The 15,079-nt window shown below is 47.9% G+C and overlaps 1 protein-coding gene across 3 annotated transcripts in view; it reads left to right on the forward strand.

Annotated features, from left to right (window-relative positions):
• The window catches only part of NLE1 (notchless homolog 1), a 71,118-nt gene that overhangs the window by 21,217 nt on the left and 34,822 nt on the right, over nt 1–15,079 (forward strand). For all 3 annotated transcript variants that reach the window (XM_073573443.1, XM_073573452.1, XM_073573461.1), the window contains exons 5-6: nt 5,250–5,326; nt 14,931–15,028. In XM_073573443.1, coding sequence (XP_073429544.1) covers nt 5,250–5,326; nt 14,931–15,028 — 175 coding nt within the window. The remainder of the gene's footprint in view (nt 1–5,249; nt 5,327–14,930; nt 15,029–15,079) is intronic.

The raw sequence follows: 15,079 nt of genomic DNA on the forward strand, positions 1-15,079 counted from the left end.
TATATTTTATTTTATATTACTTTTTTTTTCTTTTATTGCTAAAAAGTGATTTGGACTGGCAGAGCCTTTTTTATGCTTTTTTTTTTACATGCTGTGCTCCCTATATTTTTTTTTTTCTGTGAAACTGGTATATTTCCCAGAGTTATTGGGGAATTTCAGCCTCTTGGCTGCATAGCTGAATGGTCTGGATCTTTTAGGATCTAGCAGTTCCTGCTCGATCTCTACACCCAGTGATGACATGTTCATTGGGTCCAGAGGTGGAAACAATGTCAGTGATACTATTTAACCCCTTCCTGACATCAGACGTACTATCCCGTCCATGAGACCCGGGCCCCTATGCCCATGGACGGGATAGTACGTCTCAGTGATAATCGGCGCCCACGTGGTGAGCGCCGCTGATCGCGGCCGGGTGTCAGCTAATTATCACAGCTGACACCCGGCACAATGTGTCAGGGGCGGTCACGGACCGCCTACGACACTTTTACCCCCTGCACACTGCGATCAAACATGATCGTGGTGTACCGGGGGTTAAAGTGAAGCATCGGCAGGGAGGGGGCTCCCTCCGTGCTTCCCTGAGCCACCCACGGCAGCGCAATGTGCAGTGCTGCTGCGGGGGGCTCCTTCCCTGCAGGCCCCCGAATCCAAGATGGCAACGGGGGCCTGCAGGGAGCCGGCTTCCTCAGTGCCTGCAAAGCGCAGGCATGAGGAAGTCTGCAGCAGTGCCTGTGACAGATCGCTGATCTGTCACAGGACAGTGATGTCCCACCTGGGACTATGTAATAAAGTTAAAAAAAAGTGTTAAAATAATTTTTAAAAAATCGCCAAATAAATTACAAAAAAAAAAAATTTCCCCCAATAAATCCATCTTTTGGAAAAAAAAAAACAATAAAAGTACACATATTAGGTATCGCCGCGTCCGTAACGACCTTCCCTATAAAACTGTCCCATTAGTTAACCCCTTTAGGGAACCCCTTAAAAAATAAAAACAAAGCAAAAAATAATGATTTATTATCATACCGCCAAACAAAAAGTGCAATAACGCGCAATCAAAAAGACGCATATAAATATCCATGGTACCGCTGAAAACGTCATCTTGTCCCGTAAAAAACGAGCCGCCATACAGCATCATCAGCGAAAAAATAAAGTTATAGCTCGCAGAATAAAGCGATGCAAAAATAATTATTTTTTATATAAAATAGTTTTCATTGCATAAAACTGACAAAACATAAAAAAAGACCTAAATGAGGTATCGCTGTAACCGTACTGACCTGAAGAATAAAACGGCTTTATCAATTTTACCGCACACGGAACGGTGTAATCGCACACCCCCCAAAAGAAACTCATGAAGCGCTGGTTTTTGTTCATTCTGCGTCCCAAAAATCAGAATAAAAAGCGATCAAAAAATGTCACGTGCCCGAAAATGGTACCAATAAAAACGTCAACTCGTCCCGCAAAAAATAAGATGTCACATGACTCGGTGGGTCAAAATACGGAAAAATTATAGCTCTCAATATGTGGTGATGCAAAAACTATTTTTACAATAAAAAGGGTCTTTTAGCGTATGACAGTTGCCAAATATAAAAACCGCCAAAAATAGTAAATCAAACCCCCATTATCACCCCCTTAGTAAGGGAAAAATAATAAAATTAAAAGAAAATGTATTTCCATTTTCCCAATAGGGTTAGGGTTACGGCTAGGGTTGGGGCTGAGATTAGGGTCAGGGGTGTGTTGGCGTTAGGGTTGGAGTTAGAATTGGGGGTTTCCACTATTTGGGCACATCAGGTGCTCTCCAAATGCAACATGGCGTCTGATCTCAATTCCAGCCAATTCTGCGTTGAAAACGTCAAATGGTGCTCCTTCCCTTCCAAGCTCTGCCATGCGCCCAAACAGTGTTTTACCCCCACATGTAGGGTATCAGCCTACTCAGGACAAATTGCAAAACAACTTTTGTGGTCCAATTTCTCATGTTGCCGTTAGGAAAATAAAAAAATTGGGGGCAAAAATATCATTTTTGTGGAAAAAATGATTTTTTTATTTTCACGCCCGGGCGTTATAAACTTCTGTGAAGCACTTGGGGGTTCAAAGTGCTCACCACACATCTAGATAAGTTCCGTGGGGGGTCTAGTGTCCAAAATGGGGTCACTTGTGGGGAATTTCAATAGTTTAGGTACATCAGGGGCTCTCCAAATGCACATGACACCCGCAGACCATTCCATCAAAGTCTGCATTCCAAAACGTCACTACTTCCCTTCCGAGCCCCGACGTGTGCCCATACAGTAGTTTTCTCCCACATATGGGGTGTCAGCGTACTCGGGACAAATTGGACAGCAACTTTTTGGGTTCAATTTCTCCTGTTACCCTTGGGAAAATAAAAAAATTGGGGGCAAAAATATTTTTGTGGAAAAAATGATTTTTTTATTTTCACGCCCGGGCGTTATAAACTTCTGTGAAGCACTTGGGGGTTCAAAGTGCTCACCACACATCTAGATAAGTTCCTTGGGGGGGTCTAGTTTCCAAAATGGGGTCATTTGTGGGGGGTTTCCACTGTTTTGGTACATCAGGGGTTTTCCAATCGCGACATGGTGTCCGATCTCAATTCCAGCCAAAAACGTCAAATGGCGCGGCTTCCCTTCCAAGCTCTGCCATGCGCCCAAATAGTGGTTTACCCCCACATATGGGGTATCGGCGTGCTCAGTACAAATTGCACAATAGCTTTTAGGGTCCTGTTACCCTTGGGAAAATAAAAATTGGGGGTGAAAAGATCATTTTTTGGAAAAAATGATTTTTTAATTGTACCGCTGTACGTTATAAACTTCTGTGAAGCCCTTGTGGGTTCAAAGTTCTCACCACATATCTAGATAAGTTCCTTGGGGGGTCTAGTTTCCAAAATGGGGTCACTTGTGGGGGGTTTCCACTGTTTAGGTACATCAGGGGCTCTCCAAACGTGACATGACATCCGATCTGAATTCCAGCCAATTTTGCATTGAAAAAGTCAAATGCGCTCCTTCCCTTCTGAGCTCTGCCATGCGCCGAAACAGTGGTTCCCCCCCACATATCAGGTATCAGCGTACTCAGGACAAATTGCACAATAACTTTTGCAGTCCAATTTCTCCTGTTACCCTTGGTAAAATAAAAAAAATTGAACCTGAAGTATTTTTTTTGTGAAAAAAAGTTAGATGTTCATTTTTTTAAATATTCAAAAAATTCCTGTGATGCACTTAAAGGGTTAATAAGCTTCTTGAATGTGGTTTTGAGCACCTTAAGGGGTGCAGTTTTTAGAATGGTGTCACTTTTGGGTATTTTCTATCATATAGACCCCGTGATGTGGTACGTAAAAATAAAATGGTGTTGCAAAAATGAGAAATCGCTGGTCAATTTTTAACCCTTATAACTTCCTAACAAAAAAAGTTTTGGTTCCAAAATTGTGCTGATGTAAAGTAAACATGTGGGAAATGTTACTTATCAAGTTTTTTGTGTGTCGTATCTCTGTGATTTAAGGGCATAAAAATTCAAATTTCCGTTTTTTTTCACAAATAAGCGCAAGTTATATGAATGAAATTTTACCACTAACATGAAGTACAATATGTCACGAGAAAACAATGTCAGAATCACCCGGATCCATGGAAGCATTCCAGAGTTATTACCTCATAGAGGGACAGTGGTCAGAATTGTAAAAATTGGCCCGGTCATGAACGTGCAAACCACCCTTGGGGGTGAAGGGGTTAATCTGTATACACAAGCGCTGGTTTAGCATTGGGCATACATAGATTATGAAGGTAAACATGGTATTTTTGATCTTCTCTCTGGGAAGTCTGCCTGTTTCTGAAAGCCACGTCTATAGCACCACAGCTGCCCATTCTTGTGCAAGCTACTTACACTGTATTGACGTTTTAGAATGTCCATGCAGAGTTATGTGTGGACAGAGAGAGAGAGAGAGATTTTTTATTTTTGTCCGGCACCCAGAAAGAATTTCGGGTTAAATGAGTGTCTGGAGGATCCGCAAGAGAAAAAAACGTTACAAGCTCCGTTCTGAAATCTTTGAGGATGGTGACGGACAGCAACTTTTGGCGGATCCTCACAAAAAACGGATGCAACGGACAGCAATCGCCATTAATGCAAGTCAATGGGGAAAAAAACGGATCCTCAAAAAAAAAATGAGGATCCGTTTTTTTTTCAAAACCTGGCGGATTGTGACTGATTGTAAAAAACGGAAGTGTGAAAGAGGCCTTAGGCTATAAGTCTGCAGTCACTCTGACTGCACACATGTGAATCCTTACAGCACGCCGGATTATTCGGTGACAGAAGAGTAGTTTAACCACAACTATGTGTTTGTACACTTTCAGCTATATTCTGGTTAGGCTAGTTTCACACTAGCGTTTACGAGCGCAGCGACGGCCTGCGCACGGCCGCCGCTAAGCCCCGCCCCCTTCCGCGCCTCCGCCGGTAGCTCCGCCCACCGGCGCATGACGCTGCATGCGCCCTGCGTCCCCTATCTTTATCACAGGGGGCGCAGCCCGTGCGCAGTATGCGTTTGGCGGCGCATGCGCCTCTTTGACGGTGCGCCGACGCAACCAAACTGCAGCAGGTTGCGTTTGGCGCAGGTCGGTGCACCGTCAAAAGGACGCATGCGCCGCCAAACGCATACTGCGCACGGCCTGCGCCCCCAGTGATAAAGATAGGGGACGCAGGGCGCATGCAGCGTCATGTGCCGGTGGGCGGAGCTACCGGCGGAGGCGGGGCTTATCGGCGGCAGTGCGCAGGCCGTCGCTGCGCTCATAAACGCTAGTGTGAAACTAGCCTTAGATGTGTCCTGCCTTGCTCAATGTAGGATTATTGAGCGAGGCACACTTCTATTCGGCACATGACCGCTTGAAATCGCATACTTCTAGTCATGTTCCCAGCGTGGACACCAAAGAATCGTCACAGCGCGCGCACTGTGAAGATTTAAGTCTCCAGTCTCATAGTGACTGCAAACTTTTAGCCAAACGATAGACAACCCCTTTAAGTAAAAGGCAATTTGAAAACTAGGTATAAATCTCTTAACATATTTTTGATTTCTTGGTTTGAAGAAAATTTTATAATACATTTTTAGAAAACAAATAAGAAAAAAATTCAATAAGACACTTTAGAACTTGGAAAAAACTTTGTGTAGGGTAGCAAATTACAATTTCTCTTGAATAATTAATTTTGTTTTTATTCAGTTTTAATGTGTGTTTTTTTTTTTTTTTGTTTTGTTTTTTTTATTACAGGGCATACACATTGGGTGCTTAGCATTGCCTGGTCCCCAGATGGGAAAAAGCTGGCATCAGGATGTAAAAATAACCAGGTATGTTAGACTTCTGAATATTGATATTGTGACACCGAGAAGGAAAAGTTATAGAATTATGAAGGTCACAGAATCGATAGACAATAATATGCAAATGATAAAATGGAAACAATATTTTCCAGGACGTCCACCTGACAGCACCATGGAGAACGTCCTCCTCCTCCTTACAGGGACAGGAAAGCACACGAGAGGTTAAAAGGCCATGTCCCACCCCCTTTCCCTCAGTGTTTTTCCTGTCCCTGCACGGAGGGACACGCGAGAGCTTACCGGAGGGGCCCAGGGGATCGTGCGGCCGGTCCAATCCTTCCTCTGTCAAGAGGTCCCGGGGCCGAAACTTCCCGGTGGGGAGTCCCTCGGCTCCAAAGGCCAGGAGCAGGACGACGCTCCTGGAGGGAGCCGTTCCTCCCGGTGGGGGGGCTCTCGGCTCCAGGACGGGTCGGCTCCCCGCAGGCGGCTGGCCGTGCGGGCACCGACAGAAGTGGGCGCAATCGGCCGTGGCGGGCCGAGTACCGCAGGACGACGCCGACGGCTGGGCAGTGGAGGCCGGAGCGCCATAGCAGGCGGGGAGGCGGCTCCCTGCACGCGCCGAGCGCGGTCGCGCGCAGATGCCCGGCAGGAAGTGGAGGCGCGGCTTACCAGCGTCACATCCGGTGACGTCAGACGCCGGTTTCAAATCCAGGGCGCGCGCGCTCCTGGACCAAAGCGTTCTCCAGAGTCGTCACAGGTCGTTCCAGGCTGTGTGACTGCATCGGACGCCAGGGGATGGAAGGCAACACTGCATCTGGTGGAGGGGTAAGTGCGCATAGCGCAGACCACCCTCCCCACCCGTCCCCACAGCCCAGATCTGATGAGGTGCCCCTTATGTTATCAGGAAAAGGGAACCCCGGCAGAGTCCCCCTCGGGGAAGGACCCGGCGAAAGCCACCTCCAAATCAGTCAGATGTCCGGTGTGCAGAGTAAAGCTGCCAGACACCTATAGCAAGACCCTATGCGGTCCCTGTACCTCCAGGGTCATAGGCGAGGAACAGCCATCTCTACTTTCCGAAATGAGGTCGCTGATAAGGGAAGAGATTCAGGCCTCTACAACCCGGCGTCGATCCCCCAGCCCTGGGCCAGGTCGCAAGCGTCCGAGGTGGGAACCAGTCCCAGTATCAGAGGCGAGCCCTAGCGAGGAATCCGATTTCCGGGACTCAGATCAGGAGGAAGAAGGCGAGATCCTGGGGGATAGTCAGGAGCAGAACAGAAAGTACCTATTCAGACTGGAGGATACGGACGAGCTGGTACACACGGTCAGAAATACCATGCAGATGGAAGAAGTCCCTAAGCCACAGTCCAGACAGGACTTAATGTTTGGAGGACTGGTGTCCCGCAAACAGGTGGTGTTCCCTGTAAGCGAGCACATCAAAGCAATGATCCTGGAGGAGTGGAAAGAAGCAGAGCGTCGGTTGACACTCTCCCGAAACTTTAAAAATAGACTGCCCTTCGATCCCGAGGAAACTCGGGCGTGGGAAGAAGTCCCTAAGATCGACGTCCCGGTCGCCAAGGTTACTAAGAAGTCGGCTATCCCAGCCGAGGACTCATCCGGTCTTCGAGACCCGATGGATAGAAAGGCGGACGTCTTGTTAAAAAGAGCATGGGAGACGTCGGCGGCCCTGATTAGAGCCAACATAGCAGCCACCTCGGTGGCTAGGTCTATGTTCCTGTGGTTGGGGCAGTTGGAGGAACACCTAACTAACAAGACCCCAATGTCAGAGATACTAGCATCTCTTCCTCTCTTGAAATCAGCCACGGCGTTCCTGTCGGATACGTCGGCGGAATCAGTTAGGTTTGCGGCCAGAAACAGCTCCCTCTCTAATGCGGCCCGGAGAGCAGTCTGACTTAGATCCTGGTCGGGGGATAACCCTTCTAAAGCAAAGTTATGTGCCATCCCTTTCTCGGGTCTGAGGGTGTTTGGTCCAGCCCTGGATAATATCCTTGAGCTGGTGTCCGATAAGAATAAGGGATTCCCGGAAGAAAAGCCCAGGCGGTCCCAGTCCTTTCGGAGAGGCTCCTTCTTCAGAGGACAGTCAGAGTTTAGGGGCCGGGTGAGGTCTAATAGAAGCTCCTACAAAGGCTCCTTCAGCCAAAGTGGGAGGAACAGAGGTCCCCCATTTGCATCGACATCTAGATCGAGGAGACAATGACGCCATAGGCATTGGGGGGAGACTTCGCCACTTTGCAGCAAACTGGTCACGAGTCACCAACAATCAGTGGGTCCTCAGAACCATCAGGGAAGGTTACAGGATAGAGCTCTATTCTCCTCCCCCCGACAGATATATTGCCCCCACTGTCGTCCAGGAGGACTCCGCAATGTGGTCGGATCTTCAGGACATGTTAGACTCAGGGGTCATAATACCAGTTTCACCGTCAGAAAGAGGGAAAGGGCACTACTCTTCCCTGTTTGCAATCACAAAGAAATCCGGCGAGGCCCGCACCATCATAAACCTGAAGCCACTAAATGCTTGTGTCAGATACAGGAGGTTCCGGATGGAATCAATCCGATCCGCAATTCCTCTGATAGACAGGGACGCAGTTATGTGCACCCTAGACCTAAAAAAGGCATACTATCAGGTTCCTATTCATCCCTCATCCCAAGGCCTACTAAGGTTCGCGATCAGTTCACCAGCCCGGACCTGCCATTTCCAGTTCCAGGGTCTTCCATTCGGGCTGGCCTCAGCTCCCAGGATCTTTACAAAGCTGGTGGTAGAGGTGGTGGCCTACCTGAGAGATCAGGGTATTGTGATTGTGCCGTACCTGGACGACTTCTTACTGGTGGCAAGATCCAAAGAAGCGCTCATCTGAGACAGGATCCGAACAACTACTGTGATGGAGTTCCTGGGCTGGGTGATCAACTGGGAGAAGTCGGACCTCACACCAGACACCAGAAAGGTATTCCTGGGAGTCCTCCTAGACTCAGCCGACAGAATATCCTGGCTACCCGAGCAGAAGCAGAAGTCCATTCAGGCCAGAACCAGAGGCCTGTTGAAGCGTCAATGCTCCATAAGGGAAGCAATGGAGTTCCTGGGCCTCATGACGGCCTGCATCCAGTGTGTCCGTTGGGCTCAATTCCACTCGCGGTTGTTACAAAGAGATTCTCGCGAGGTGGGACAGGAGTCAGGCGTCGCTAGACAAACCCCTAAGGCTCTCAGGACGAGTAAAGGAGTCCCTTCGCTGGTGGTTACAGGCCAGGAACCTTCAGGTGGGCGTGCATTGGACAACCTCTCCATACGTGGTAGTCACCACAGACGCAAGTGCGTGGGGATGGGGAGCCCACATAGAAGGGAAGATCTTCCAGGGGAAGTGGCCAGCAAGCATCAAGGCCAGATCCTCCAATTTCAAGGAACTCTTCGCGGTCTGGGAAGCGTTGCGGAGAAACCGGTCGGTACTAAAGAGTCGTCATGTTCGCATTTTATCCGACAATACAACGACAGTGGCATTCCTGAAACACCAAGGAGGAACCAGACATCAACCACTACAGGCACTGGCGGAAAAGATATTCACGTGGGCAGAACGGACAGTTCGATCCGTGACCGCGGTACATCTAGAGGGTTCCCAAAACGAAGTGGCAGACTACCTGAGCAGACAACAGATCCACCCGACAGAGTGGGAATTGAACGTAGAGATCTTCGACCAGCTTTGTCAGCGCTGGGGGAACCCCAGTATAGATCTCTTCGCAAGCCGGAAGAACTCGAAGGTTCCCAGATTCTACTCCCTAAATCCGATGGACCATCCAGAGGGCGTAGACGCCCTGAGTCAGACTTGGGGAGAATCCCTCTCTTATGCGTTCCCACCACTGGCCCTCATACCGGCAGTGCTCAGAAAGATACGCGAGGACCACGCAAGAGTGATATTGATAGTGCCATACTGGCCGAGGAGAAGCTGGTTTTCCCTTCTGGGAGCCATGGCAGTAGAAGATCCAGTCGAGCTGCCCTTGTGGGAGAACATCATCCACCAGGGCCCGATCCACCACCCGGACCCAGCAAGACTCCATTTATCGGCTTGGATCCTGAGAGGGACATCCTGAAGGCAAAAGGATTGTCGGAGCAGGTCATATCCACCCTACAGGCCAGCAGGAAGCCGGTGACGTCGGCAATTTATCGGAAGATATGGAAAAGATTCTGTCTGGAGGGTGGCAGGTCCGAGCTCGTGGCAGGTACCCCTGATCTCCCTAACATACTAGGGTTCCTGCAGGCAGGTTTTAATAAAGGCCTCAAGCCCAGCACTCTAAAAGTCCAGGTTTCAGCTTTGAGCGCCTTCTTCGATTATCAGTTAGCTGCACATCCCTGGGTGATAAGGTTTATAAAAGCCACACAGCGCCTGCGCCCCACGATTAGGCAGCTCACCCCGCCATGGGACCTGGGCCTGGTACTTCGGTTCCTCTGCTCGGACACTTTCGCCCTTAGTGAGAAGATAGCCATCCCTGCTCTCACTCGTAAAACGGCCTTTCTAGTAGCCATTACCACGGCCAAAAGAATAGGGGAGATCCAGGCCCTATCCACTAAGGATCCATACCTCCAGATAAGAGAGGATAGTATAATCCTAAGGTTAGACCCGGCATTTACCCCGAAGGTAGCCTCTACAAGAAATCTGAACCAGGAGGTAGTGTTACCCTCTTTCTGCGATAATCCCCGAAATGAGAAGGAGCGGCGGCTCCACTCGCTAGACGTGAGGCGCGCAGTTATAGAATACCTAGAGGCCACCAATAGTTGGCGTGTCGACCCGAACCTGTTCGTTCTCTTTGGAGGTAGGAATAAAGGGAAGAAGGCCTCTAAGGCGTCCATCGCGCGTTGGATTACCTCAGTAATCTCGGACGCCTACCAGGCTGAAGGCGCCAGCCCGCCTGATTCCTTAAAAGCCCACTCTACGAGGGCGGTATCGGCCTCATGGGCCGAGCGGGCGGGGGCGTCAGTTGATCAAATTTGTCGAGCGGCAACCTGGGCTAGTCTTAATACATTCTGCAAACACTACAAACTAGATGTGTTAGCTGGCCAACAAACTGCATTTGGGAGAAAAGTTCTCCAGGCAGTAATCCCACCCTGAGGAGGTGCTTTGGTACTCTCCATGGTGCTGTCAGGTGGACGTCCTGGAAAATAGGTATTAGACCTACCGGTAATGATGTTTCCAGGAGTCCATCCTGACAGCACGGGTAGTTCCCTCCCTGTTATGTTATACTATGTTGTATTATGTTATGTCATATGCTGTAATATGATTGTTTCATTAAACCGTTACTAGCATCATCCACCTTGTGGTACTTGTCAAATCACTGAGGGAAAGGGGGTGGGACATGGCCTTTTAACCTCTCGTGTGCTTTCCTGTCCCTGTAAGGAGGAGGAGGACGTCCTCCATGGTGCTGTCAGGATGGACTCCTGGAAACATCATTACCGGTAGGTCTAATACCTATTTTCAAGACATCCAGATATATCCAGTATCGAGAGTGAGTTCCACACACAGAAATTAACGTACTTGCACACCTTGGCATGCTATGATTGAGATTATTAATGGTTGTCTGAGGAATGTTCTGCTGTGTTTTATGCATGCAAGGCACATTTGGGCCAGGCAGGTTGCTCACAGTAGCATTAACAAAATTAGGCCTGGCTTTGTGTTGAAAAAATGTCTCGTGGTACACTTTGAGAAAATGGCTATACCACTGATTCCACAACTAAACCAACATGAGGTCTTGTGCACTGCATGGGAAAAATGTACAGCACTTGGACCAATGTTATTCAATGATGTAGTGCAAATGAGTATAGCATCCAATTTTTAGGAATACATTGCAGTTCTGTAAAATATGAAACGGTAAATGGTCTTTTAAATGACTAGTAACTGCTGCTATAAAAACTGGATTGTAATAGTCCTAGTTTCCTGCATCAAACTCTGATGACTTTTTTTTTTTTTTTTTTTTTTTATACTCTCATGTTACTCTACCCTAATGCTGAGATGCTAGTTTACCTGGAATGAAGACTAGAAGGGGTCTGGGTACTGCACATTCTGCCACCCCACACCGTGATCCCATGAGTAGGATTGGTCTGAAGTTCCATCATGATGACCTCCTCTTTGGGTTCTTTGGTCTCATCAGATTCAAAGAATGGCTCTTAGTGATCCATTCTATACTGCAAGTAAAATTGTGTCTAATAGCTTCAGATGTCAAACAGTTTCTACTCCAATCAGAATGCGTTTATTATGCATTGCTTATATAGCGCTATCATATTCCACAGTGCTTTACAGATATTATCATCACTGTCCCTTTTGTGGCTCAATATCATCTAAATTCTGTATCTGTGTGTCTTTGGAGTGTGGGAGGAAACCGAAGAACCCAGAGGAAACCCACACAGAAATGAGGAGAACATACATACTCCTTGCAGATGTTATCATTGGTGGGATGTGAGCCTATGACCCCAGCGCTGCAAAGCAGCAGTGCTAACCACTGAATGCATTTGCGCAACATTGGGCGACGAGCCGGACGTCCAGATACAGGTGTTCTGTTGACTACACACCACTGCACTCAAAGGCTATCATGATGCAGAGCAATATAGCAATGGTGGCTGGAATGGAGGTCTATGCTTTGCTGTAATGAGTCCTGCTTTTGATTTGGCTGTAATGATAGCTGGAGTTTAGTCTGGAGACCATGTAGGCAACTTCATGAACAAAAGTTCATATGGGAATGTGCAAGTGTTCCAGGAGCCAGGCCGCATGTTACTTGCACTATTGTGAGCAGCCTGCGTGTCCTAAATGTGCTACCATGGTCTCCAGTGTCTTTGAACTTGGTCAATATTTACAGAGGGATTTCTCAGCAGGGATCTTGATGATTTGCGTGTGCAAGTGCAATCAGCCTGGCAAGAGATTACTCGGGCACCTATTCTTGCACTCCTCTGCATGCTGTCAGTGAGGTTATGTGTGTATTTCTGCGGTTTGTGCCCCTACTCTATACGGAATAAACCAAGATGTTTTCCTCCTTTACCTATTATTAGCATGACTGTGATTTCCATGATTCATCGACGTTTCCATTTTTAGTGTTGCAATTTCAATGTTGAGGAATGTACTGTATATTCCATTGCATGTCTTTAAAATGAGGTGAATATGATATCATTTAAAGCAGGATGTGGAAATGTCCATCTTGTTTGAGATTGGCAAATGCGAGACATGTAGATATCTTTTATTCAACCAAAATAAAGATGTCTAATGCTTTTATACCTCAGGAGATCAAAAATGGTGCTTAGGAGCCAAAGTTACAAATGTGTAGCTGTATTAAAAAAGGATTAAGTAAGACCAGAGATCTGGCCCTGAAGGCAACAAAGATAGGAGCATGTCCTCCGTTCTTCACATGCACCACATTCCCTAAAACATCTGGGTGGATGTCTTGCTACAACCTAGCAGAGGCGTATCTAGGCTCTCTGGCACCCGGGGCAAGAATTCGGTTCGGCGCCCCCCCCCAAGTGCATATGCGACTTGCACACTTAGCCATGTACCCACGAGCTGCTCCTCCTAATGCTCTCAATGTTCAGTAAAAAACTGAGAGAAGCAGGAAGAGAAGCTCGTTGTCAAGTATGAAAATCGCATATGAGTGAAGTGTCCATGTGATGACTGCTGGAACCTGCAGAGCTGAATCCTGACATTGCAGCTTCTGAATTCTCACAACGAATGCACTGCACACATTTAGGATTCTCCCTTGCCAATGTACAGTCATGTCAGCACAAGTATGTGATTTATATACTTCTGGCCACATTCCGACTAGACGTGCCCGGCCTCGCTCCGTTCGCTTTCATTGAGTGAGGCCACACATGTCTAGTCAGCATGTGACCGTATGTATGTAAATTACCGGCACGAGAGAATCCTGACAGCGTTCAGTGAGCACTGTGAGAATTCAGACGTCTGCAGTCACATAGAATGACTGCAGACTCCGTACAAACCCTATAATGTTCCTAACAAATAAAAACATGAGACTTAGTCAGTATCACAAATAACATTTACATCCAAGTACCTTATAGATGACGTCGTCTCTGCAGTCAGTCTCCTTTTCTTCTAGATCCCTTGATGAGTTTTCTCATCCACATCTCGTCTCTGTAGACTTCCATCTTCTGCAGCAAATCTCCACACGACGCCCTTAAAGATAGAAGTGTCATTATAATGCTCCTAAATACAAATATCTGCAATATACTGTCTCCTCACACTATTCCCCTCCCTCCTCATACTGTCTCCTCTAACATCCCACCTGTTCACCATACTGTCTCCTCATATATTTACCCCCTCACTCTCTATACTGTCTGCTCACACATACCCCCGACTCCCCATACTGTCTGCACCTATACATTAACCCATTCGCTCCCCATACTGTTTCCTCATACATACTCTTTATCTTGTGTCCTCAAATCTCCCCACACATTAAATCCCCCCACATATTAAATAACCCCCCATCCCCACTCCAAATCCCCCCACACATTAACCCAATCCCCACTCATTAACCCCCATCAGCACTCCAAATACCCCCACACATTAACCCCAACCCCACTCATTAACGCCCCCATACATTAACCCCCATCCCCATTCATTAACCCCCCGCACACATTAACCCAATCCCCACTCATTAACCCCCATCAGCACTCCAAATACCCCCACACATTAACCCCAACCCCACTCATTAACGCCCCCATACATTAACCCCATCCCCATTCATTAACCCCCGCACACATTAACCCAATCCCCACTCATTAACCCCCATCAGCACTCCAAATACCCCCACACATTAACCCCAACCCCACTCATTAACGCCCCCATACATTAACCCCCATCCCCATTCATTAACCCCCCACACATTAACCCAATCCCCACTCATTAACCCCCATCAGCACTCCAAATACCCTCACACATTAACCCCATGGCATCCCCACTCATTAACCCCCATCCCCACTCTAAATATCCCCACTCATTAACCCCCATCCCCACTCTAAATACCCCCACACATTAACCGCCATCCCCTCTACAAATCCCCCCCATCTCCACTCATTAACTCCCCCTCATCTCCCATCTTCGGTGGTTCTTCAGCTCCACAGTGGAGCACACTTACCACCAGCGTTTGCTTTGGGCGCCGGGGAGTGACGTCAGCAGCGTGATCACATGACATGTCACGCTGCTGACGTCGCTCTGGCCCGGCGGTCAGAGCTTCAATTGTACAGGCGTCTGTATAGACGCCAGTACAACTGCTCCCTGGGAGCCGGCACGGCCTCCTTCTCTGCGCCGGCTGTCAGCTTGACAGCCGACACAGAGAACCGCCGACTCTCAGGCGGGGGGGGGCGGCAGAACGCAGCTGCCAGGGAGGACACTGCGGACCGCTGCATTAGGCGGCCCGACTGCGCCCCCCTGCTGGCTGCGCCCGGGGCAACTTCCCCGGCTGCCCCCCCCCTAGATACGCCACTGCAACCTAGCCTGGGAACATATGGCATTAAGTAAACACTTTCATTTCTGTAGCAATATCTGCTTTTACTTGATAGTAATCATATTATAGTTATCGGTACTAATGTGTAAATTTATTATTTTATATATTATCTAATCCAGGTTACATTTTGTTTCAGATTTGTATCTGGGACCCAAACACAGGAAAGCAAATTGGCAAAACATTAATAGGACACTCAAAATGGATTACATGGCTGTGTTGGGAACCTCTTCATTTGTAAGTCAGGAATGTTAAAATCCTTGTAAAATAATGCTGACAATTTCTGAA

The sequence above is a fragment of the Dendrobates tinctorius genome, unplaced genomic scaffold (assembly GCF_039654945.1).
Source record: "Dendrobates tinctorius isolate UK_male_01 unplaced genomic scaffold, ASM3965494v1 ptg000007l, whole genome shotgun sequence".
Lineage (NCBI taxonomy): Eukaryota > Metazoa > Chordata > Amphibia > Anura > Dendrobatidae > Dendrobates > Dendrobates tinctorius.